General features: G+C 48.8%; 1 protein-coding gene across 2 annotated transcripts in view; it reads left to right on the top strand.

Annotated features, from left to right (window-relative positions):
- Positions 1–26,335, top strand: part of GALT (galactose-1-phosphate uridylyltransferase) — a 396,764-nt gene that overhangs the window by 5,647 nt on the left and 364,782 nt on the right. Inside the window, exons 6-11 of one of the 2 annotated variants that reach the window (XM_083575844.1) lie at positions 2,286–2,342; positions 3,742–3,864; positions 3,945–4,080; positions 5,686–5,769; positions 6,705–6,859; positions 8,002–8,581. In XM_083575844.1, coding sequence (XP_083431970.1) covers positions 2,286–2,342; positions 3,742–3,864; positions 3,945–4,080; positions 5,686–5,769; positions 6,705–6,859; positions 8,002–8,067 — 621 coding nt within the window. In that variant the 3' untranslated portion in view covers positions 8,068–8,581. Of the gene's footprint in view, positions 1–2,285; positions 2,343–3,741; positions 3,865–3,944; positions 4,081–5,685; positions 5,770–6,704; positions 6,961–8,001; positions 8,582–26,335 lie in introns of those variants that run through there. The other variant, XM_083575843.1, reaches the window with a different exon arrangement.

Below are 26,335 nucleotides of genomic sequence, written 5' to 3'. Positions count from 1 at the left end.
GTTTCCTTGTGCTTCTCTCTCCCTGCACCCCCAAATTCTGTAACTTGTAGCTTGCTTGTTGTGAGTTACTTCTTCATACAGAGCATAGTTAAACTACCAAACTTGCTGCTACAGAAAGCCATGATGGCTCCTAGCCACAAAGGCTATGCTCTGCCCCCATAGTTGGAGTCTAGAAAAATGCAACATGTGCTACTGATAGAAGTAGTACAACTCATGCAACATGTTGGCGACTAATATACACACAATAATTACCAAAACGATTATACATTCTTTATCAATCTTCTGAGAAAAATACAAAACCTTATGTAAAGCCACAGAGACTTGCAAATTACTAGGTAAGTTCATGAAGATACCAACAAAGCAAATCAGTCTCTATGAGAGCCAGTGTGGTGTAGTGGTTAAGAGCGGTAGTCTCGTAATCTGGGGAACTGGGTTCACGTCTCCGCTCCTCCACATGCAGCTGCTGGGTGACCTTGGGCTAGTCACACTTCTCTGAAGTCTCTCAGTCCCACTCACCTCACAGAGTGTTTGTTGTGGGGGAGGAAGGGAAAGGAGAATGTTAGCCGCTTTGAGACTCCTTCGGGTATGATAAAGCGGGATATGAAATCCAAACTCTTCCTCCTCTTCTTAAGCTTAAGCCAAGAAATAGTATTCTCTATGAAATTGACAATGACAAACCTAGACAGCATCTTAAAAAGCAGAGACATCACCTTGCCAACAAAGGTCCGTATAGTTAAAGCTATGGTTTTCCAGTAGTGATGTATGGAAGTGAGAGCTGGACCATAAAGAAGGCTGATCGCCAAAGAATTGATGCTTTTGAATTCTGGTGCTGGAGGAGACTCTGGAGAGTCCCATGGACTGCAAGAAGATCAAACCTCTTCATTCTGAAGGACATCAGCCCTGAGTGCTCACTGGAAGGACAGATCCTGAAGCTGAGGCTCCAGTACTTGGAAAAGACCCTGATGTTGGGAAAGATGGAGGGCACAAGGAGAAGGGGACGACAGAGGATGAGATGGTGGGACAGTGTTCTCGAAGCTACCAGCATGAGTTTGACCAAACTGTGGGAGGCAGTGGAAGTGCCTGGCGTGCTCTGGTCCAGGGGGTCACGAAGAGTCGGACACGACTAAATGACTAAACAACAACAACATGAAATTGAATATCAATATACGTATCAAGGCTTTGAGATTAGACCACTGAAGAAGCCCGGAAAACTACCTTGGGAGTGTGCTATCTGCAAGCCCCAGTTAAAGGGCTCCATTGGGGGCGAACAGCGGCCTCTCAATTACTTGGACTGCCAGGGCGAAACAGGTGCAAAACGTCGGCACCCTGTCATCTGCAACTTCATTGTCTACAGCTTCATTAACATCCACCTACAACTTCACTAGCATCTCTCGGTATTGTGAACAACACCGAACTTACCTTTTGTAGGTATCTTCATGAACTCACCTAAAAAGAAAAAGAAAACAAAAGACTGAGTTAAGCACTTGAAAAATCTATTGAAATCAGACATTATAAGTTCATCTTGGATTGGGTAGTTTGCAAGTCTCTGTAGCTTTGCACAAGGTTTTGTATTTTTCTCAGAAGATTGATAAAGGATGTATAATCACTTTGGTGATTATTGTGTGTATATTAGTCGCCAATGTGTTGCATGAGTTGTACTACCCATAAGTGGAGGCAGCAATGCTTCTGAATAGCTGTTACTGGAAACCACAGGAGAGGGGAGAGGGCTCTTATGCTCGGATCCTGCTCTGTGGGTCTCTTATAATGACAGCTGCTTAGGCCCTGTGAGAATAGGATGCTGGACTAGGTGGGCCTTGGGCCTGATCCAGCAGGCTCTTATGTTCTTACATTATCGCCTGCTCCATCCCTTCTTAGGCTGCCCGTTCTTCCTGGAGAGAAGCAATAGTTTCCCTTTTAGAAGGCAAAAATGGCAAGCAATCTGGAGCAGGAATGGGGAACCCTTGGCCTCTCTAACTGGCTCTTGGGGTTCTCCCAAGGCCAGACACTCTCCTGAGCTGATCTGCCTTGGCATCCTCGTCGTTTTTGCCTGGCTGCAATGCATCTTTCAACTCTGTCCCTGCTTCTTGTTTGCCTGGGTGTATGCTAGAGAGGGACTTGTGGGTGTGTAGAAATCGGCTTGCTGTACAAAAGCACAATTTCACTAAGAATCCAGAACAGGGAACCAGTTTCCCTGCCTTGGAACTTGGACCACTGGTCAGTTCAAAGGGGGTTTGAGAGGTACCGGTCATGAACTTGCATAAGATCGCTCCTTTTCCTCCTTGCAGATCTTTGAGAACAAAGGAGCCATGATGGGCTGTTCCAACCCTCACCCTCACTGCCAGGTAAGGAGGTTTTCTAGGAAGCTGCCTTTTACTGAGCCAGTTAGCTCAGTGTTGCCTCCACTGACTGGTCGTGGCTCTTCAGAGGGTGGGACCCAAACCAGTGAGTTCAAATGGCACGGAAGGCGATTCCGATTAAACATCAGGAAGAACATGCTGACAGTAAGAGCTGTTGGACAGTGGAACAGACTCCCTTGGAAGGTGGTGGTCTCTCCTACCTTGGAGGTTTTGAAGCAGAGGACCCTGGGGGTCCCTTCCAATTCTATAATTCTATGATTCGACATGTGGAACGTCCTCCTTGTTGTTGCTGTTCAGGGGATGTGGGTGGCGCTGTGGTCCAAACCACTGAGCCTCTTGGGCTTCCCGATCAAAAGGTTGGCGGTTCAAATCCCCACAACAGAGTGAGCTCCCGTTGCTCTGTCCCAGCTCCTGCCAACCTAGTAGTTCGAAAGCACACCAGTGCAAGTAGATAAATAGGTACCACTGCGGCAGAAAGGTAAACGGCATTTCCGTGCGCTCTGGTTTCCATCACGGTGTCCCGTTGCACCAGAAGCCGTTTACTCTTGCTGGCCCAGAAAGCTGTCTGTGGACAAATGCCAGCTCCCTCGGCCTGAAAGCGAGATGAGCGCCGCAACCCCATAGTCACCTTTGACTGAACTTAACCATCCAGGAGTCCTTTACCTTTTACCTTTATCTTAAAGGTAAAGGTAAAGGGACCCCTGACCATTAGGTCCAGTCGTGGCCGACTCGGGTTGCAGCACTCATCTCGCTTTATTGGCCGAGGAAGTCGGCGTACAGCTTCCGGGTCATGTGGCCAGCAGGACTAAGCCGCCTCTGGCGAACCAGAGCAGTGCACGGAAACGCCGTTTACCTTCCCGCCGAAGCGGTACCTATTTATCTACTTGCACTTTGATGTGCTTTCGAACTGCTAGGTTGGCAGAAGCAGGGACCGAGCAACGGGAGCTCACCCTGTGGCGGAGATTCGAACCGCCAACCTTCTGATCGGCAAGCCCTAGGCTATGTGGTTTAACCCACAGTGCCACCTGTGTCCCTACCTTTATCTTGCCTGCTCTTAAAATGCTGGCCACATGGTGGCAATGTAAGCCTGCAAGTAGCCTATTATATACCGTGCCTGTGTACTGAGGCACTGTGTTTTCCAGGGAAAGTTGCATTGGAAGCTGCCTTCCCCTGAGTCAGATGTACCCTAACTAGAAAGTGACTCCAGGGTTCCAGGCAGGGGACTTTCCCAGTCCTACCTGGAGATGCTGGTAGGGACTGAACCTGGAACCTTGTGCATTGAAAGCAGATGTTCTGCCGCTATGCCTCAGTTGGTTAGACTTGAGCATGGAGGCTTCTGAATTGCCCGGCTGCACTGATGCATCCCTTCTCGTCCCCTCTCCAGGTCTGGGCCAGCAATTTCCTGCCCAACGAAGCCTCCCTGGAGGACCGGACGCAGCAGAAGCACCTTTGCGAGCGTGGCACCCCCATGCTGCTCGAATACGCCCAGCTGGAAGCCGGGAGGAAGGTCGGGGACCCCTGGCACGCGGGGAGGGTGGCAGTGGCGCTTGGACCTGTGGCTGAGCCCCTCTTTGTGATCCCTGGCAGGAGCGGATTGTGGTGGAGAACTCTGACTGGGTGGTGGTGGTGCCCTACTGGGCGGTGTGGCCTTTTCAGACCCTCCTTCTTCCTCGACGACGACACGTCCGTCGCCTTCAGGACCTCCAGGACGGGGAAAGAGACAGTGAGTGCCCTGGCAGATGAGGGCGGGGTCATGGAACAGGCGCTGTCGCCTCCCTGAAATGTGGGGAGAAGGGAAGCAGGGACAATCTAAGAAGGAGGAATATAGGGAACATTCCCAGAGGAACAGACTGCCCTTGGCATTGTATGAGTGGAGAACCTGCGTCGCTAGGAAGAACTTAGGTGTGAGGTCTTTGTGTGCAAGGAAAGGTGGAGGCACGGATGTTGCCAAGCTGGCAACTGTTTAGGGCTGCCCCGAGTTGCCCAACAACTTACTGTAACATAATAATAATAATAATAATAATAATAATAATAATAATAATAATATGTTTATTGTTTATACCCCACCCATCTGGCTGGGTTTCCCCAGCCACTCTGGGCAGCTTCCAACAAAATATTAAAATACAATAGTCTATTAAACATTAAAAGCTTCTGTAAATAGGGCTGCCTTCAGATGTCTTCTAAAAGTCTGGTATAGTGCTACCTTGGGTTACATACGCTTCAGGTTACATACGCTTCAGGTTACAGACTCCCCTAACCCAGAAATAGTACCTCGGGTTAAGAACTTTGCTTCAGAATGAGAACAGAAATTGTGCTCTGGCGGCGTGGCGGCAGCAGGAGGCCCCATTAGCTAAAGTGGTGCTTCAGGTTAAGAACAGTTTCAGGTTAAGAACGGACCTCTGGAACGAATTAAGTTCTTAACCCGAAGTACCACTGTAGTTGTTTTTCTCTTTGACATCTGGTGGAAGGGCGTTCCACAGGGCGGGTGCCACTACCGAGAAGGCCCTCTGCCTGGTTCCCTGTTACTTGGCTTCTTGCAGCGAGGGAACCGCCAGAAGGCCCTTGGAGCAATGTGGGTGGAGATGCTCCTTCAGGTATACTGGACCATTTAGGGCTTTCAAGGTCAGAACCAACACTTTGAATTGTGCTCGGAAACGTACTGGGAGCCACTGTAGGTCTTTCAAGACCGATGTTATGTGGTCTCGGCTGCCGCTCCCAGTCACCAGTCTAGCTGCCACATTCTGGATTAGTTGTAGTTTCCGGGTCACCTTCAAAGGTAGCCCCATGTAGAGCGCATTGCAGTAGTTCATGGTGCATTCTGGCACCTATTTTTCTTAAAAACAAAAACCACATATGCCGCCTCAATCTTCCTGTAGGAAAAGGGTAGACTGTAAGTGCAATTAAATAAACAAATACGTTGTGTGGAAAGGTCACCTGCTGAAGGTCTTTGAGAGCAGGTGGGCCAGAGCAGCTGGAGGGGTCGTTTAAGGTCAAGGATAGACGATTTGATCTATGGGGCCACATTCAAGCCATGAAGGGCCTCTTCCTGGTCCCCCGAACTTTGTGATGGTGCTTAAGAGCAGTTCCGTCACTGTTGCCCTGTGCATGTTATCGGCCTTGTGTCTCAGGTGATGGAGCCAGGTTGAGACCGCAGCAGAATCAGTGCAATTGTTTCCTGGGAAAGATGCCTCAGGTGGGATTCCCGCTGCTGGCCGGAGCTTGGGCTGTGAGCTTTATATGAAGGATCTTAATCCACGGAAGCTTTCTGAGCAAGATTTTGCACACACAAGGCAAGCGGGCTGATGTCTCTGGGTCTCCTGTGTTTCAGGCCTGGCTTCCATCATGAAGAGGCTTCTCACCAAGTATGACAACCTCTTCCAGATCTCCTTCCCTTACTCCATGGGGTGGCATGGTAAGCGCGGGGCAGAGAAATTTCAGGTGCCCAAGGATTTTGATTCTGTGTTGAAGTTCTCTTGAAGCCCGCTTGGTATGAATAGTTGGGCCGCCTTGATCTTGTCCAACCCCCTGCGATGCAAGGTTGCCTCAACCTTCCCTTTTCTGTTAGGAATCTTTGTTTGCCCTGTCCTGTCCTCTCTCCTTGGCCAACTCTTAATAATAAATAAATAATATATATATATATATATATATATATATATATATATATATATATATATATATATACCCCGCCCTTCCTGGTTCAAAAACTGGGCTCAGGGCAGCTAACAACAAATTTAAAACACTTAATTGTAAAAAGCAGCATAAATTACAGTATAAAAACATGAATAACAATAAAATTCAAAGTTCAGAAATCAATTTAGGGGAAATAAGCATTAGATAACCCCCAGGGCTAGCTGGCTGAATGGGTCCTATTTGGGCCAGCGAGGAGACCAGGGGAGAATTAGCTGTGGGGTCTCAGAGCGGGTGATCTTCATAAAAAGGGGAGGGGGAGGGAAGAGAAGGGAAATAGAAGATCAGGCTGAATTCAAATTAAAGGCCAGGTGGAATAGCTCTTGTCTTACAGGCCCGACGGATGGAGGTTAAACCCTGAAGTCTCATGGGACAGAGCATTCCACCAGGTCGGAGCCATCACTGCAAAGGCCCTGTCCCTGGTAGAGGATAGTCTGACTTCCTTAGGGCCCGGGACCTTTAAACTATGGTTATTCATGGACCTTAAGGTCCTCTGCAGGGCAGAATTCCTTCCCCGTCTTCCCTTCCTGACGGTGAGGGTCAGATTTACCCATTTGGGCCTGATCCAGCCAACGCATCTGCGTCCCCTGCACTAGCCAGCACCTGACACTCTGCCTTGCGGTGTCCCAGCCTCACCCCTTTTCTCTCCTCCTCTAATAGGAGCCCCGACGGGGACCTACCTTGACGCTGACTGCAGCCACTGGCAGCTGCACGCCCATTACTACCCACCTTTGCTGCGTTCGGCCACCGTCCGCAAGTTCATGGTTGGCTACGAAATGCTGGCTCAGGCTCAGAGGGACTTGACGCCCGAGCAGGTGAGTAGAACTTGGCAAGTAAAGAGGGGACAGGATAAGAGTTTGAAAAATGGGGCTTGGCCTGGGAAGAGGTAAGTTTTTCTCCCTCACTCATGCGCCTCGTGGACATCCAGTGAAGCTGAACATTGGGAGATTCAGGGCAGAGGAAAGAAAAGGCCATTTCTCAGCGCATAGTTAAACTGTGGAACTCCCTGCCACAAGATGGCAGTGATGGCCGCCAATCCTAGATGGCTTTACAAGCGGATTGGACCAATTCGTGGAGGAGAGGGCTTTCGATGGCTATTGGCCACGATGGCTCTGCTCTGTCTACGCAGCAATGCTTTCATATATCAGGTTTTGGAATCCACAGGAGAGGAGAGTCCGGCTGTTGTGCTTGAATCCTGCTTCTGGGTTTCCCACAACATCTGGTTGTCCACTATGATGCTGGACCAGATGGGCCATTGGCCTGATCCAGCAGGCTGATCTTACATTCTTAGATACACATTGTGAATGGGTTAAGAAGGCAATTTATGGCAGAGATTTGTGGAAACGAGAAAGAAGGCAGCAGGAGGGGCAGTGGTGAATATTGCTGGAATATTCTAAGTCCTTTCTTCTTTGGCAAGTTTGAGGCCTGGTTGGATTGGGACAGAGAGACTCTCCTTTTCCTGGGCCTTCTCTTTGACTGTCAGGAGTTCAGTCTACACTCGAGTAGGACCCCAGCAGAGACACATGCCCGTCTGGCGTGTTCTCTCCCTCCTGGTCGATCGTTCGGGAGCTTCAAAAGCTTTCTTCTGCCCGAACATCACAGCAACCGATGCCAACTGCCATCGGCACACATAGGGATCTGCAGAGTTTGCACATCATGCGCAACAGACCTCAGCAACTCAGCATTTTGGCGATTCTACTTTATTTACATCTAAACACACACGGAGCACTGCACCATGGCTCCCTCTCTCTCTAGCATCAGACAGCAAAGAGAGAAAGAACAAAGGACAATAGTCCCACTTCACAGAACACAGTAACACAAACATCCTGTCTCCGTCACTTCCCACTCTGTGGAGTCAAAACACACACCGTCATGTGATAGACAAAAATCCCATGACTGTAATCATAGACCAGGAATTCTAACAGTGCACACACCAATTTCCTTTTTCCCCCCACAGGCTGCCGAGCGCTTGAGAAACCTGCCTGAAGAGCATTATCAGCTGAAACGAAGAGAAACTTCATAGCGCAGAAGCACAATAGGGACGTTTTGGGTTTGGGACACTTGGTTGATCACTGTGATTTTGGATAAAGGGGATGAGTGTGACTCGTTCCTGTGGGGGAAGCGTCTGTAATTTGGGAGCTGTGCAGGGCATGTGGCGTGGGCTGCGTATAGCTTTGGTAGCCGGGGCCAAGCTGTAATTGTCTTTCTGCCCTGCTAAACCGAGGTCTTTTGAGGCCAGTCGAACTTTTCTGGGAGAAGCATCTTCTCCTCTTGGCGAAAAGGCTCTGCAAAACCTTCTGGGTCAACTACTCCTGCAAAGGCTACATGATCTGTGGTTCCTGCGCTACAGGGGTTGGACGTCTCTGTGAACCCTGGGTCCTTTCCAGCTCCAGAGTTCTATGATTCTATGACCCAAGCTGCTCTAATGCTGTATTGTTTTTAACACTCGATTGGGAGCTGCCTAGAGTGGCTGGGGAAACTCAGCCAGATGGGTGGGGTATAAATAATAAATTATTATTATTATTATTACTAAGAAATGGGCATTGGAAACAAGCCCTCCCAACACCCAGCTTTTAATGCTTCCACTGGTGGATCATTCTGTTCACTGTGTCGTCCTCCCTATTGCAGGGAGCTAAAGGTATTAAGATGGACCTTATTTAGAAGCTGTAGTGGATGTATGGTAACTGGTGATCCTCACCTTCCTCTCCGTGCCTCTCCCCCGCCCTGCCTGTCATAAGCCTTCAGTTGTTTTCACTGAGGTCTTGAACACAAGGAACATTTGCCACACATCTGTCCTGCTTGAGCAAAGACCCCCATGCATCCGATCTTAAAAATGTAGCATAAACACCGACAACTGGGAAACACTGGCCTGCGAGCGTTCCAATTGGAGAACAGGTTTTACCAAAGGTGTCATGGGATTTGAAGTTGCTCGAACTCAGGACTTCTGGGTTGGCGCCTCTGGCAATGGCGGAGCTCCTCCGATCGGGAGGAACTTGCTCCGTGAAAAGCAGGGTCTGACCGCCACGGCGAAGGCGGAGACCCTCTGAAATCACATGCGGGAGAAGCTTGTGAACCTGGGATTCGGCTGGCACCTTTTGTGCCTCCCCTACTCGCGGGGAAACCCGGTTTCGGGGATCCGGAGCGACGTCGGGTGAGTGGCGCGGTGCTTCAAATTGACTGCTTCTTTCACGGAGTGAAGCCGCATTGCTGTTGCCGGAGAGCGCTGACTTTTTCCTGTGGACAATTGGATTTTAAACAACTACCCGTGAGTAGAACGGAAAATTGGACCTTTAAATACCTTAATTTGGCACCGAAACGGGGAAGGTCTTAAACAGGAAGTCCGCCTTCCCCTTTTGTAAATAGATTGAAGCAAAGACGTTATAAGCTAAAGTCTTTGAAAGCTTTTGGCAAAGGATTAAATTTTCATCGGTTAAAACTACAAAACCCCCCTTGGAAACAGGAGAAGAGGGGGGAAATTTTGGACTTAGCGAGCCTGCAGGAGAGAGTGAAAATCCAAATTACCACTGCTCCGAACCTGGAAAGGGCTGCCAGAAAGAGTGAAGTTTTGAGAGAGTTCATTGACTGTGAACAAAACATTTTTGACAGCTAGTTAAATAAGAGAAAGATACTGTTTCCATTGTCCTCTTCTGCGTTTAAAAAGGAGGAAAAGTAACTGGAAATTGAAACTATTTTTATGGCTTGAATTGTGTCTGAAAGGATTGATACAAGTGGAGACTGTTTCCCTCTAGAGGGAGTTTTTGAAACTGTCACAGGAGTGCAACTGGGGAATCACCAGCTGCAAGATAAGTAATTGTGAGAACCAGAGATTGACCTTGGACCACTCAAAATGTTGACAGGAGAAGCCATTGTGACGGTATTATGCAAGATAAGCTACTCGCTGGAACAGCTTCATAAGAAGACGGATGACATGTCTTTTAAAATTGACAGCTTGGAACAAAAAGTGACTAATTGGAGTCAAAAAGTGAGCACCAACACAGAAATAATTCAGGACTTGGTACAAGAATCTACTTTGGCAGGACAAATTGTGGAGGAGAAAGAGAAAGCTGTGGTTGTTGAGCCTAAAGTAACACAAGCGGGATCCTCAGTCTTACAGAAGCAAATTGAGGATTATAAGTTGAGGCCTTCTATGATTGAATCTAGAAAAAGCCAGATTTTGAGGATTGGATCCCGGCTTGGACGGAAGAAGGAAAGTTGGAAAGATCCCTCTATGCAGGGATTAACTGACTTTTGGGACATGGACTTGGGTCTGGAGGAGATTGGAGTTCTGGGGGCCTTTGGATTTGGAGGAATTTTGAAACATGTCATGAAACATCTTATAGACCTTAGCTTCAACTATGGAAATTTGGCTGACCTGCCTGGAAGGAATAAAAGCATTGTTAGGTTGGAGTCTTCCCGAGATCTGTTCTTTGGCATTAAAGAATATGAAGAAGACCTGCAGAAGGGACCTGGAAAAGAGTTAAGAGCCTCGGACATAAGATCTCCAGGTTGATGGACTATATGGAATTGACGGAAAGGACTGGCAGAATCCGAAACCAGGGAGAGGAGATGGTGGAAGAAGAATAGAGAATTTAAAGTTTATATATAGAAATACTGTAAGATTAATGAATGATAGAAAAATGGTGGAAAGAAATTTTATGGCCTTAGCAGAAATGTTATAAGGAGTTAAGCATATATAAGTATTTTAGTTTTAATGATAAAAAATATGTCAAGATATTTATAATATGACAGAAAATAGAGAAAGATGGAAAGGATTTGCTGAAACAATTAATAGAAGTGGAATACAAAAAGGGAGGTGAGAGGAAGTCGAGGAAACAAGGGAATGAAAGATAGAGTATGGAAAAGGTGTGATGTATGTTTTTTAAATGGTTATTGTTTTGTTTTGTTTAGGGTTAAGGTGGGTTAGGGTTTTGTTTAGTTTAGTTTAATGTGTTTAGGTTGTGTTTTGTATTGTTTATATATTGTATTGTATTTTTTCTTTCTTTGTTTTCTCTCTTTTGTCTTTTTCCTTTTCCTTTTCTGTAATCTTTAAAAGTAATAAATATTATTTTTTTTAAAAAATGACGACGCTCGAACTCAGGACGAAAGGGAGAAACTCGCTAAGAGGAAGGCACGCTTGGCAAACCGTCACTGTGATCAACTCCCGCCTAGAAACCAATGTCCCCACTGGGGAAGGATGTGTGGATCCACCAGAATTGGCTCCACAGTCCCTTATGGACTCACTGTTAATCCCCCCCCCCCCAGTTTTTTTATTCATTTTATAACACAAATAAAGAACACAAACAGAAAAACAACACAAATTCTTGTCATATCCTTATTTTTCTAAACATTTTAAAGTGGGCTTCCCCAAGTCCCACCTATCTGATTTTCATTTTACTATGGACTCACTGTTAAGACCGTTTTCATGGAAGACAATCTTACTCGGCTACGAGGGATCGCCAAAGGAAGCAGAAGAGTGTCCAATTTAGAGGAGTGGCCAGGAAATGGTTGAAGATGGCTGGTCCAGGTTGTGGTGAAGAGACCAAGTGCAAATGGGAGACTGCTCCCATGAGCTCTGCTAGATGTCAGCCCCATAGCTGCAGCCCTACCTGAAAATGGGAAATTGGTCAGTGCCACGGCTAGAGGGCGCTGAAATGTCCTAGCCAGAGAGAGCAGCTAAAAGCTCGGCTTGGCAGAGGCATCTGCCTCCTGCTGCTCTTTGCGGCCAAGGAGATAGTTCTTAAATGCCTCTGAATGCCTTCGGTTCCCCCTCTCCCCCGCCACTTCCAGTCTTTGTGTGGTGCTGAATCAGCTCAGTGAATAGGCAACAGATAAATCTCAATGAAGGAGAAAGGGATTAGCAGAAGGAAGTTCCGCATGGAAGGCACTCTGTTGACTTCCTTTCTCCATCGTCTCCTGGAGCCTGAACAGGACAGGGTTAAGAGGAGGCATTTGGTAAGAGGCAGGGATGAATTTTGGCTCCATTATCGACCCCTTTTTTAAAAAACAAAATCCAAATCCTTTCAAATAAAAACGTAAAGGAAAATCTGTTCTACTAAACAGCCTGTTCTTTCAGTTTTCATCCACTCTGTTCTAACCGGAGAATTTGTAGTCCGTCATTGCGTATCTCAGAGATGCTAGCAAGGGTGGGATGTATATGAGCTTAGCCTGACATGTTCTGACTGCAGTGAGCCTCCTCCAGAGGGCTGATTTCTTTACAGGCTGCTCAGAGACCCTTTAGACGGCAAAGCCAGGCAGGGTCCCTTAATGTGGGTGGTCTTCGAGCGGGTTTCATTTTGAAGTCAATTTCTAGCTTTTCGCCGTTTCCTGGGAAGCTGAGCAGAGATGTGAGCAGAGAACACACTTCCTGGGAAGGGGCCTTGAAGTGATGGGACTGGAGGGGCAGCTGGCCAGGCTCTTTTTGCGTTCATATGGTCCAGCAGTCCAGGGTGTGCTGGGCCCGGGGGTTGACCTGAGCAACGCTGTCCAGGTCTGGTCCCGAATCCAAGGATTCCACGAGGAGTCAGTCCGACAAGGCCAAGGCAAGAAACCAGGCAAGGTCAGGCACAGGGTCTCAGGCAGGTAGCAGGAATGTTGCTCCCGCAACCTGGGGCAGGGTCTGACAGCCTTTTATCTCTGACGGGGTAACGGCTGGTTCTGATCCCCCCGATGACTCACCTCCCTGTTTTGCCCAAAGGCGAGCACTTCTCCTGTGAGTACTCAGGTCTCTCCTTCTCTCAGACCTTAGTCTCTGCAGCTCGGGAGACATCGGTGGGTGACTAGACCCAGGGGCCGCCTCAGCCTCCCCTGACCCAACCGGTAGTGGAGCAACTGTAAGTGATGGCCCAGCTGAAGGCAACGAGGTCATCCATGCATCTGGAGCCAGGGCAGGCTCAGGCCCAGCTGGTGCTTGTTGCAGGGGAACCTGTGCAGAATGGGACTCTTCAGGATCAGGCAACAGACTTGGTTCAGGTGATGCCTGAAGCAGAGGATCCAGTGCGGATTGAGACCCCTCTGGTTCTGAGTCTGAGTCCCAGGCCATCACACAGGGTCTGCTCCGGCCGGCTTGCTCAAACCTGTTGCGGCAGGTATTTCCTTAGGCCTCTGACTGCGCGAAATTGGACGGGGCAGCTGAGAGGCAGCAGAATGTGCAAATGGTGTTGGCAGGATCAGCTGTGCAGCCATTGCACACCTTCCCTTGTTCTAGGCCTGGACATGCCGTTTGAGACGGCATTGGGCATTTGGCTCAGAAGCCAGTCCAGGGAGGCTTGCCCTGTTTCCCCTCCCACCTCGCCTGCAAAAGCCCTGGTGCCTAATTAATTTTCACACTCGTCTGCCCTCAGCGCAGCTGCAGCCGCTGCCTCCGGCCTCCTCCTGCTCACGCGCCCAAGGCAGCTGGCTGGAGGCCGACATTTCGGCTGCTTCTGAACGCTGTTAACACAGTGTATTTAGGAGTCATCTTGTTCCTAATGGGAGTCACAGCTTTATTTCCCTCTCTCCTCCTGCATCTAAATTGTCAAATTTATTTTTAAAGGTCCATTTGTAATTAATCTTTACGCCGCCTGGAGGAATTGAGATTCTGCACCCGCCTCCGACCTACTGCTTCCAAGCGGAAACAGATGCCTGGTGCGAAAACAGCCCCGGGGTGCAGAGAGGCATTTTGTGGCTTGAAACACTAGAGGGTGTGTGTGTGTGTGTGTGTGTGTGTGTGTGTAAGTGTAAGGCTGTGGGTCTTGGCTCAGCCACCAATTCCTTACTTGACCTTGGAGATGTCCTCAGAACCGCTGGGTGCAAGCCGAAGAAGAGCTCTGCCAGATGTGAGTCAAACTGCTGCAGTGAATCAAACTGCTTTTGATTTGATAAGCTGCTAAGAACATCAGAAGATCACCTGCTGGATCAGGCCAATGGCCCGTCTAGTCCAGTGTCCTGTTCTCACCTTGCCCAATCCGCAAGCAGGATTTGAGCACCAGAGTCACCCTTCCCTCCACCGGTTTCCAGCAATTGGTGTCTTGCAATGGCCACCTGCCACAACAATGCATCATTTGCCAAAAGCTCCAGAAGGGAGGAGAAAACCCACACCCTGCCCACCTGTGGGATGTGGCCCCTCAGAGGTTGCCTGTAAGGAAATGCGGCCCTTGCGCTGAGAAAGGTTTCTACCATGCTCTCAATAGGATTCCTAATTGCACGAGGTGAGCAGATCACTACATGATCTTCATTGGCCTTCTCTGAAGAAAGGCTGTTAGGCAGAGTCTGCTCTTAAGGTCTCTCTGTTCTCGCTGCCGTCACCAGATAGCAATGGAAGTAGGATCCGGGAGGCTCGCCAAAGTGTCCTGAAGGGAGGAAAGGGTGCTTTTTTAAAAAAACAAACCCTCTCTGTTCTCTAGCTGCGAGCAGTGAAAATTCCACCAATCCCACAACGAGGATTGCATTATTGTGTTTAGTTTGTGTCCTGGAGGCAGAGAATATCCTTGGAGGAAGGAAGCAAATGGCGTCTTAAAGGGTAAAGGGACCCCTGACCATTAGGTCCAGTCGTGGCCGACTCTGGGGTTGTGGTGCTCATCTCGCTTTACTGGCCGAGGGAGCATACAGCTTCCGGGTCATGTGGCCAGCATGACTAAGCCGCTTCTGGCGAACCAGAGCAGCGCACAGAAGCGCCGTTTACCTTCCCGCCGGAGCGGTACGTATTTATCTACTTGCACTTTGACGTGCTTTCTAACTGCTAGGTTGGCAGGAGCAGGGACCAAGCAACGGGAGCTCACCCTGTCGCAGGGATTCGAACCGCCAACCTTCTGATCGGCAAGTCCTAGGCTATGTGGTTTAACCCACAGCACCACCCGCGTCCCTAAATGGTGTCTTAGTGCAATGCAATTTGCTCCCGACTGGAAACGATGAGTGCAAATAGTTCCTTTCCCTGCCTGCATCTATCCACAACCCCAGGTGGAGATTTGACTGCTTGAAATGAGTGGAATGGGGGCTTCTTCCCTTGCAGCACCCAACCTTTGAAAGGACCCCCTCAGAGTCCTCTCACTGTTAGCTTTTCAAAGCGCATGCAGAAGCGTGCTCTTTGTTTAACGGAACAGGGTTTCTGTTTGCTTTTAACATTTGAAGGTCCTTGGTGGGGGAGACGAGTCTTCTCTTTCCTCAACTTCTGGTGTTTTCCTCTTTATTTTGAATGCAGTGCTCTGGCCCTCTCTATCTGCCCTCTGGGACTCTCCCTAGGCCGCACATTCCTTGCGCGATCCAGATCCAGGTTGGCCTTGGAATGATTGAATTGTAGAGCTGGGAGGGACCCTTGGGTCATCTAGTCCAACCCCCTGCAATGCAGAAATCTCAGCTAAAGCACCCATGACAGATGGCCATCCAGCCTCTGCTTAAAAACCTCCAAGGAAGGAGAGCTGTTTTGCTGTCGAACAGCTCTTTACCATCAGAAAGTTATTCCTGGTGTTTAGTCGGAATCTCCTTCCCTTTTAATTTGAAGCCATGGGTTCGGATCCTACCCTCTGCAGCAAGAGAGGCCCGGGTCATTTTGGGACTCCTCCGAGCTGCTGAATTGGACCCAGGATCAGATCGAATTTAGGAGCGGGGGCAGCACTTCACAGCCCCGGTAGCTAAATACTGCCAACTCCATGGCTACAAATTCCCACGTTGGCACTAGGCGAGCGAGGGAAATGCCAAGCAATATTCTCCATGGCAAAGTGAGTTCTGGATGTACATTCACAGCAGCACCGCTTGCCAGTTTGGGGAGGGGGCTGAATGTCAGTAATGGGGGCTGTGGCTGCTGCTACTACTTGCTCCCTCTCCTGTGGCTCAGGCAAGTGAGCAAAAATTGAGGCTTGCAAACCCTCCTTTTCTCCTGTGCTGCGCTGGGAATGGCCTCTAGGCAGTCCAGGCATGCTTCCTGCAGTTGCGTCCAAGTACCTCTCCCCCGTGTGGAGGAAACAAGCACAGGCCAGTTGGCACTGGAGCAAGGACCCTCCCCTCCCCAGCCACCACCTCTCCCTGGCAGATGTGCTCCCTGGAATAGGCCTGACCTACCAGATGCATCCTCTTTGCCCCACAGAGATGGTTTGCACCAGTCGCTCACGCTTCCAAATTTTGCTGCGCCAGGGCTGACCTCAGCAAAGTGGTTGGGCACCTGTGATGGCAGCTTCCTTTTTTGCTCTTCAGGTGGAAGGGAGACTGAATTCTCCTGGATGAAGGCCAGCAGGGACTATCACAAAATTTGCCTGTTTCTCATTCCTCCAAGTTCAGTTCACTTTTGCTCATCAGCTTGCAATTTTTCCAAAAAATAGAAACCCAGGCGCTTATGCAAACCCATCAGCGAATTTCTCCTAATACACAAGTTTGCCTAATGTATACACTTTTTTGCAAAGCAATTTCCCCAAACGATAAGCAATTTCTGTAAGCTGTTTTCACTAATATTTGCATTTATTGGCATATGCACATTACTTGGCCGGAGAACAGCATTGTGAAATTCTGAGAAATGCAAATTTCAGAGGAGGGTTGGGTTTTGTGTCGTTTCGGAAAGGGTAAATTAGGTAGGTTTGTCGTTAAATGCAAACTGAATCGAATGTCTCCCCATCCCTACTTAGAAGCAATGGTTTTTCTTTTGGAGTCGTCCCATATTGATTTACCCTAGCTGCAAACCGCCTTTAGAAGCATAGATTTGGAAGGGACTTTAAAGGTTGTCCAGTCCCTACTTGTGTTCATCTGAAGTCTCTTTTCTTGCCATTTTAAGTAATAAAATCTCAGAACTGCAGAGTTGGAAGGGATCCCAAGGATCATGTAGTCCAGCCTCCTGCAACTCGGGAGTCTCAGCTAAAGCATCCATGACAGATGGCCATCCAGCCTCTGCTTACAAACCTCCACCGAAGGAGAGCCTACCATCTTGGGAGAGAGTCTGTTCCGCTGTCAAACAGGTCTCACCGTCAGAAAGTTCTTCCTGATGTTTAGTCGGGATCTTCTTTCTTGTAACTTGAAGTCTTTGATTTGGGTCCTCCCCTCCAGAGCAGGAGAAAACAAGCTTGCTCCATCTTCCGTGTGACAGCTCTTTGGATATCTGAAGACGCCTATCACATCTCTTCTCAGTCTTCTTTTCCAGGCTAAAGATACCCAACTCCCTCAACTGTTCCTCATCAGGCTTGGTTTCCAGACCTTCGACCATCTCACTTCTGCTTGTTCATTCTAGCCTTGGTGTGATGGCCTGGGACTCAGGCTCGGACTTGGAACTGGAGGAGTCTCACTCCGCACTGGATCCTCTGCCTCAAGCGGCATCTGAACCAAGTCTGGGGCCTGATTCTGAAGAGCCCCAGTCTGCACAGGTTCCCCTGCAACAAGCACCAGCTGGGCTGAGTCAGGGGCCTGAGCCTGCCCTGGCTCCAGATGCGGGGATGACCTCATTGCCTCCAGCTGGGCCATCACTTACAGCTGCTCCACTACCGGTTGGGTCAGGGGAGGCTGAGGCGGCCTCTGGGTCTAGTAACCCACCGACGTCTCCCGAGTTGCAGGGACTAAGGTCTGAGAGAAGGAGAGACCTGAGTACTCGCAGGAGGAGTGCTCACCTTCGGGCGAGACAGGGAGGTGAGTCGCTGGGGGATCAGGACCAGCCGCTACCCCAACAAAGATAAAAGGCTGTCGGACCCTGCCCCAGGTTGCGGGAGCAACATTGCTGTATGCTAGTTCCTGCCTGAGATTCTGTACCTGTCCTTGCCTGGTTTCCTGTCTGGTGTCCTGCCTTGGCTCTGTCGGACTGACTCCTAGTGGCACCTTCGGATTCGGGACTGGACCTGGACCGCGTTGCTTGGGTTAACCCCCGGGCCCAGCACACTTAGCCTTTGGAGCGATAGGACCCACGAACATTCAGTGAAGCTGAATGTTGGAAGATTTAGCATAGCTAAAAGAAAGCTCCGCCATGCAGCACATAGTTAAACTATGGAACTTGCTCCCACTTTAAAAGAGGATTGGGCAAGTTCCTGGAGGAGGAGACGGCTATCGAAGGTTGCTAGCCAGGATAGCTCTGCTTGCCCTCCACAGTTCAGCAGCAGTGCTTCTGAATACCAGTTGCTCAGATCCTATTGCGGGTTTCCCCAATTGGCCACTGTAAGAACAGGATGCTGGACTAGATGGGCCATGGGCCTGATCCACTAGGCTCTACTTACGTCGTTAGGCTTGTGTATTGTGTTGAGACCAAGTGAGCATGATCTTTTGTGTTGCCGAACAAAGTCAGATTGTGTTACCGATCAGGGAAGGAGTCTTCTTTCATCAGTCCCTTGCCCAGTCTGGTTTTGCATGTGAGTTTTTGGACTGTGGCTTTTTCAGCCCAGGGCTTGCAAGTTCTGCCCCTTCCAGATGTCCCCAGGGCCAAGAAATAATCCAACCTTCGCAGGCACCTGTGCCATGAGACTTCCCGGCGTCACCCTGAAGCGCTCTGCCTTGTTTTCTTGTTAACAAATTACACGGTCATCAGAGAGCTTTGGAAATAAGTCTCTGAAGCTTACATACCACTGGACAGTAATTGAGTTCATCTCCTGGTGTGGCAGCTCATTTTAATTAGGCTTTAGAAGATTGAAAAAAGACTGAATATATTATGGCTGAACTTATACTATTAAGCAGCAGATTAACATTGGCGTTCATAATACGAAGGCTTTTATGTGGTAGATGCAAATATCTCTTCCTCTCTAATAGAGTGGTCCACTTATTCCAGCTCTCTTTAATCCGAAGAGCCTTTTAAAACTCCCTAACACCAAGCTGCCTTTCCTTTGCAACCTCAGTTACCTCTTCTCCGGCTAGTAGCATTTTCTGTTGACTTCCCCTGCTTAACCTTTTGTCTCTTGGGAAGACGTTGGGGACTTTTCAATTCCCCCTCTTCATACATTCGGTCAACTTGTGGAGCAGGGCACACACAAAAATATAGTGTCATAGAACTGTAGATGTGATGGCCTGGGAATCAGATTCAGAGGCTGAACCTGAGGAATCTCAGCCTGCACAGGAGTCCCTGCCTCCAGAACCAGCTGAGCCGGGGCTGGGGCCTGAGGCTGAAGGGTCCTCACCTGTGCCGGATCCTCAGGAGCAGACACCAGCTGAATCTGCTCTGGCTTCGGAGGTGATGGAGGACCCATTGCCTGCAGGTGCTCCACTCTCAGCCCCGTCAGGGGAAGGTGAGGTTGCCTCTGGGTCCGGTAACCCTCCAGCCTCTCCTGAGCTGCATAGGCTCAGGGCAGAGAAGTGGAGGGAACTAAGTTCTTGCAGGAGGAGTGCTCGCCTCCAGGCCAGCCAGCCCCAGTCCCAGGTTGCAGGAGCAACATTGTTGGTAACCTGTTCCCGCCGGCACCCTGTCCTGCTCTTCTGCCAGAGTTCCTGACCCCACCCAACTCCCTGCCTTGGACCCCGCTTCAGCCTTGAACGGACAGCCTCCATACCACACCCTTGACCTCGGACTGGACTCGGACCACGCCACATGGTAACCCCCCGGGACCAGCACAGTAGAGTTGGAAGGGACCGTGAGTGCCATCTAGTCCAACCCCCTGCAATGCAAGAATCTTTTGCCCAACATAGGGTTTGAACCTGCAGCCCTGTAATGAAAAGTCTCAGTAGACTCGCCTATCCCAGACCTTGACATGCTGAGTCAGCAGACCTCAGGTCCATCTAGCTTAAGGTTACCATATTTTTTCCAAAGAATTTGGGGACCCTTTTTTTTTTTTGAAAAGAGAAAAAAAAGTTATTAAAAATTATTTTTTTAAATACTGGAGAGTATTTTTTAAAACACTGGAAAGCCAGTGTGGTGTAGTGGTTAAGAGCGGTAGACTTGTAATCTGGTGAACCGGGTTCGCTTCCCTGCTCCTCCACATGCAGCTGCTGGGTGACCTTGGGCCAGTCACACTTCTCTGAAGTCTCTCAGCCTCACTCATCTCACAGAGTGTTTGTTGTGGGGGAGGAAGGAAAAGGAGAATGTTAGCTGCTTTGAGGCTCTTTCGGGTAGTGATAAAGCAGGATATCAAATCCAAACTCTTCTTCAAATCCAAGCTCTTAAAAAAATTAAGAAGTAATATCTTCTCTTCTGTGGTCTCCTCTCCTTCTCCTGCTCCTCTCCTTCTTATCCCTGCATCAGGGTTTTCCTGGCCCTGGAGTGCTGCCGGGCAGTTGGCTGGGTGGCCAGGCACTCTTGCTCCTGGTTCAATTTGGGTTGGGGGGTCAGCAGTTCCCCCAGTTGACATGCCGGGCATCCCTGGTTCCCCCTTGGCAGTGGCAGTGGCAGTCTCAGCAGCTCGGAGCCAGCCTGGTAGTGCAGTTGGTTCTGGCTGGCTTCAAGAGCTGCTCGCTGCCATGGTGCCCACCATTTTGCCTCACCGGAAGTCCCCATATGATGTGTCTTGTGCCGTTGAATCAATCATGCAACATTCATTCCCTACTAATAAATCTACAACACTTAAAATATAAATCCGGGGACATTAAATGAGATCTGGGGACATTCTGGGGACGGATCGGTAAATAAGGGATTTCCCCCGGGAAACGGGGACATCTGGTAACCATAATCTAGCTCAGCACTGTCCACACTGACTGGCAGCTGCTTTCTAGGGTTTCAGATGGGGTCCCTCCCAGCCCCACCTAGAGGTGTTGGAGAATTAGCCTGGGACCTTCTGCATGCAAAGCAGAACATGAGAAAAGCCCTGAGGTTGGATCAGGCCAATGGCCCATCTAGTCCAGCAGCCTATTCTCACAGTGGCCAACCGGATGCCATGCAAGCAGGATTTGAGTTCAAGAGCTATCACCTTGCCAACAAAGGTCCGTATAGTTCAAGCTATGGTTTTCCCAGTAGTGATGTATGGAAGTGAGAGCTGGAGCATAAAGAAGGTTGATCACCGAAGAATTGATGCTTTTGAATTATGGTGCTGGAGGAGACTCTTGAGAGTCCCATGGACTGCAAGAAGATCCAACCTCTCCATTCTGAAGGAAACCAGCCATGAGTGCTCACTGGAAGGACAGATCGTAAAGCTGAGGCTCCAATACTTTGGCCACCTCATGAGAAAAGAAGACTCCCTGGAAAAGACCCTGATGTTGGGAAAGATGGAGGGCAAGGAGAAGGGGACGACAGAGGATGAGATGGTGGGACAGTGTTCTCGAAGCTACCAGCATGAGTCTGACCAAACTGCAGGAGGCAGTGGAAGACAGGAGTGCCTGGCATGCTCTGGTCCAGGGGGGTCACGAAGAGTCAGACATTACTAAACGAGTAAACAACAACAACCCTCCTGTGGTTTCCAGTAACTTGGATTCAGAAGCTACAGAGGCAGAGCCGAGCCCTCCTGACTAGTAGCTATCAATAGCCATCTCCATGAATTTGTCTAATCTTTGAAAGCCTTCCATGCTGGCCATCACTGCCTCTATGGCACCATCTCTCACGAAAAGCTCTACCACTGGGGAACCTTTGGCCTTGCAGATGTTCCAGCCCTCCAACTCCCTTTCATTCCTGGCTGTTGAAGATCTTCAGCTTTCCCAGAACCACAAATAACCTTGTTTCTAGGATGGGCACCTTGTCTAGGTAATTAGATCTTGAGCGTTTTGAAAAAGAGCTGTCCATGATTTCAGAAGCGGAGCGTGAGAACTTTGCAGTGGTCTGCATGAAATGTTTTCTTCACGTGTTCCTCTCTCGCCTCTTTAACGGAGACCAGGAGAAGAAGTGTTGGATTTGCACGAGTGTGTAAATCCAGATCTCAATAATTGCCCAGCAAACCGGTTGTAATGAAGCTCATCATCTATTTCTGCATGCACAGTTAGCATTGATTTAATAGGCCAGCGGCTCCTAGCTTTGGGTTGGGCCGGATTGGCATCTGGAGCGGTAAATGAAACTTGCAATAAGTCAAGCGGTATTAAACTTTATGGCTGCCGTATTTAAAAATGAGACATTTTCACCAATCAATCAGAGCGAGTGGAATTGTAAATATCAAGGCAGGATCCATATTGCTTAATTAAACAGCAGCTAACGAGCGCTGTGGTTGTTGGGCTGTGATTTAGGACAAGGATTATGCAGATGGCGACTGTTGGAGAATTCAGGAGGAAGGTGGCTGAACGCGGAGCTGACAAAGAGGTCTTGAGTCTGTGACTAACTCAATGGAGGAGCAAAAACTGGCAGAGCAGCGATGGAGACGGAATAGATGAATCAGAACAACATTGGAATTCAAATTTGCTGAATCTGGTGCTACCGACTCAGAATTCTGATCCTAGAGTTCCTCTTTGAGTTAACTTCTACCAGTTGTGTATCCTAGTGAGGCCTATCTGCAAGGCCTGATTCCCCTGATAATTGCAATATCAAGTGACAGCTGCAAAAGAGAATCTGCTTACTTTTTCACTAATTAAAACAGCAATGGTTTGGGTGGTGTTTGGGCATCTCAGCTGGCGGCTGGACTCCACTCCCATCAGCCTTTTCAGGCAGCAGGGCCAATGGTGACGGGATTTGTAGTCCAGCAACATCTGGAGGATGTAGAGCCATGGAAAGATCAAGCATGCAGAGCATCACTGGATACGCCTATCACCCTCCTTGCCCCATTAGGTCTCTGCAGAGCAGTTTATATGGAAAGGAAATAAAGATATTTGTGACCACATTGGAAAGTGTCGAAAGCAGGGGCTTCTAGAGCTCCCTCAGGCTTTCGGAAGAATGCACTGGCGTTTAAAGCAAGGCAGTGTTTGCACATCCAACACCCCCCCGGCTCCTTTAATGAATTCATATTGAATCTCCTTGGACTACTGCAATGCATTCTACGTGGGGCTACCTTTGAAGGTGACCCGGAAACTACAACTAATCCAGAATGCGGCAGCTAGACTGGTGACTGGGTGCGGCAGCTGAGACCATATAACACCAGTCTTGAAAGACCTACACTGGCTCCCAGTACGTTTCTGAGCACAATTCAAAGTGTTGATGCTGAACTTTAAAGCCCTAAACGGCCTCGGCCCAGTATACCTGAAGGAGTGTCTCTGCCCCCATCGTTCTGCCAGGATGCTGAGGTCTAGTGCAGAGGGCCTTCTGGCGTTTCCCTCCCTGTGATAAGCAAACTTACAGGGAACCAAGCAAAGAGCCTTCTAGGTGGTGGCACCCGCCCTGTGGAACACCCTCCCACCAGATGTCAAACAGAAAAACAAGCTTAGGGAAGCTTTTAATGTTTAATAGGTTATTGTATTTTAGTGTTCTGTTGGAAGCCGCCCAGAGTGGCTGGGGAAACCCAGCCAGATGGACGGCGTACAAATAATAAATTATTATTATTATTATTGTTATTAGAATGGAGATTCTTGCAGACAAGCCACTGTGGTTAGACTCCTTCCCGCAGTCAGAATCCCTGACCCAAGGTGGATTCAAACCTCATTCAGTTGAATGTGGTGGATCACACTGCGGGTCTTCATGCTGAACACATAAGCGCTGGGGGTGGGGCCAGCAGGTACAGGTATGTTGTGGGTGGGGCTGATGCACCCGGCTTGGACCCTTACCTGTTCCCTTGAGCACCTGAAGCAGGAGAAGATTTGTGCGTGTTCCAGATGGCAATCAACGGCTGTTAAGTAAAGAGCAATTGGAGCAAAAGGCTCCTGAATTGCGCATCCTTTGGTTTATTTATTTACAATGCAATCATTATCTCAGCTGGAGGTCCGTCACAACCCATAAATTTGATGCAATTTGAATTAATATGCCACTTCTGGGTTACGTGCGCCCGAGACTTGATTTCCTTTTTGTTCAGCTGCTAAGCAAGATGGGGATCCTCCAGACTGCTGCAGGTTTCTCCCTTTCTTTCCAATTTGTATTCTGTAATGACTCGTCGATGCAACAGGAGAACACTAGCTGGGGATTTATGCTGGGCCGTCCACATGCTATTCCCCTTTGTTAGCTGTTCTGCACTCTTCAGGGATTATTATTATTATTTTATTTTTATTTAAAACCTGCTATCCCCCCCAGACTCAAGGCGGCTTACACAAATTGAAACAACACAAAGAAAAATACAAAAAGCATAGAAAGGATAACCGTTAAAAATGATTAAACTCTAATAGAATTAAAACTACATAAAATACAAATCTATTCAAATGCAGATACACTGGTACCTCTGGCTGCCAATGGGATCCGTTCTGGAGGCCTGTTCGCAACCTGAAAAGAACGCAACCCGCGTCTGCACATGCGCGGGTTGTGATTCACCGCTTCTGCGCATGCGCATGATGTCATTTTGCACGTCTGCACATGTGCGAGTGGCAAAACCTGGAAGTAACCCGGGCCGCAACCTGAAAACGCACAACCTGAAGCAAACGTAACATGAGGTATGACTGTAGTAAGCATAGCACTATTAAAAGCCATTTTTGTAATAAAAAATAAATAAATACATCCAGGAGCCAAAGAATTGGAAGGGACTCAGGACAACTTCAAGGGCTCTCACATGGAAGAGGGAACAACCTTGTCTTTTCCTGCTCTGCAGGGTTGGACCCAAACCAATAGATTCAAGTTACAAGAAAGGAGATTCCAAACTAAACTTCAGGAAAAACTTTCCGACAGTAAGAGCCGATTGACAGTGGAATGGCCTCCCTTGGGAGGTTGTGGACTCCTGTGTTGGAGGTTTTTAAGCAGAGGTTGGATGGGCATCTGTCACGGATGCTTTAGTTGAGATTCCTGCATTGCAGAGGGTTGGACTAGATGACCCTCAAGGCCCCTTCTGATTCTACAATTCCATGACACTATGATTCTACCTTGCCAACAAAGGTCCGTATAGTTAAAGCTATGGTTTTCCCAGTAGCGATGTATGGAAGTGAGAGCTGGACCATCAAGAAGGCTGATTGCCGAAGAATGGATGCTTTTGAATTCTGGTGTTGGAGGAGACTCTTGAGAATCCCATGGACTGCAAGAAGATCAAACCTCTCCATTCTGAAGGAAATCAGCCCTGAGTGCTCACTGGAAGGACAGATCCTGAAGCTCAGGCTCCAAGACTTTGGCCACCGCGTGAGAAGAGAAGACTCCCTGGAAAAGACCCTGATGCTGGGAAAGATGGAGGGCACAAGGAGAAGGGGATGACAGAGGATGAGATGGTGGGACAGTGTTCTTGAAGCTACCAGCATGAGTTTGACCAAACTGCAGGAGGCAGTGGAAGACAGGAGTGCCTGGCGTGCTCTGGTCCAGGGGGTCACGAAGAGTCGGACATGACTAAACGACTCAACAACAACAAAATGGTTCTATCACAGAGTTAGAGCCAGGCTATAGCCCAGTTCCTGCACCTAATGAGCATCTGAAAAGGGATTCTGATTTTCCAAAGAGGAGAACTTCGAGTTTTATTTATCCACTATGGATTAGAGCCAGGTGTACTCATGCTCAAAGTAGACTCCTTGATTTCAGCAGTTTATACCTCAAGCCCGACTGAGCCCGCAATCCTAACCATGTCTACTCGGAAGCAACTCCTACTGAATTTGATGGGGCTCATTTGCAGGGAAGCAGGGTTAGGATTGCAGCCGCCGCCTGTCCCTGATGTTATGAGTTTATTTCACATTTTTTGACTTGTGCGTTTTAGAAATCATTAATGTGCAAGTCGTATGGTTGAGGCTGTCTCTCTGTGCATTCTGCCTGTTGATATATTATCAGTGAAGCGGATTCCTCACTGATATGCAACATTTTGCTGTAGTGTAATAGTCTTTTTGAGAGAGCTGTAAAATATAATGGGAGGAACAGGAGTTTATTAGAATATAGAAAATCTGAAAAAATGAGCAGAGTAGAGGAAAAAGAACCAGAAGCATACACTCACTAGAAGCCCCTGGAGACTATTTCTGTGTTTTGCAACACCTTACCCAATAAATGCACACTCAGCCACCAACTGGCAGCGACTTAACAGGGAGTTCAGTGTTTGTGAGAACTCGATCTTTTAGTGTGGCACTTTGGAACTCCCTGCGTATTGATACCAGACACCTTCCCTGTACTCTTTTCCAGCATCTGCTAAAAACAGTTTTGTTTAGACAAGCCTACCCAGATGTTTAGGGACGCGGGTGGCGCTGTGGGTTAAACCACAGAGCCTAGGACTTGCCGATCAGAAGGTCGGCGGTTCGAATCCCAGCGACGGGGTGAGCTCCCGTTGCTCGGTCTCTGCTCCTGCCAACCTAGCAGTTCGAAAGCACGTCAAAGTGCAAGTAGATAAACAGGTACCGCTCCGGCGGGAAGGTAAACGGCATTTCCGTGCGCTGCTCTGGTTCGCCAAAAGCGGCTTAGTCATGCTGGCCACATGACCCGGAAGCTGTACGCCGGCTCCCTCGGCCTATAGAGTGAGATGAGCGCCGCAACCCCAGAGTTGGCC

The sequence above is a fragment of the Podarcis filfolensis genome (genome assembly GCF_964270895.1).
Source record: "Podarcis filfolensis genome assembly, chromosome: 11".
NCBI classification, from domain to species: domain Eukaryota; kingdom Metazoa; phylum Chordata; class Lepidosauria; order Squamata; family Lacertidae; genus Podarcis; species Podarcis filfolensis.
This window is presented reverse-complemented; position numbering and strand designations above follow the sequence as displayed.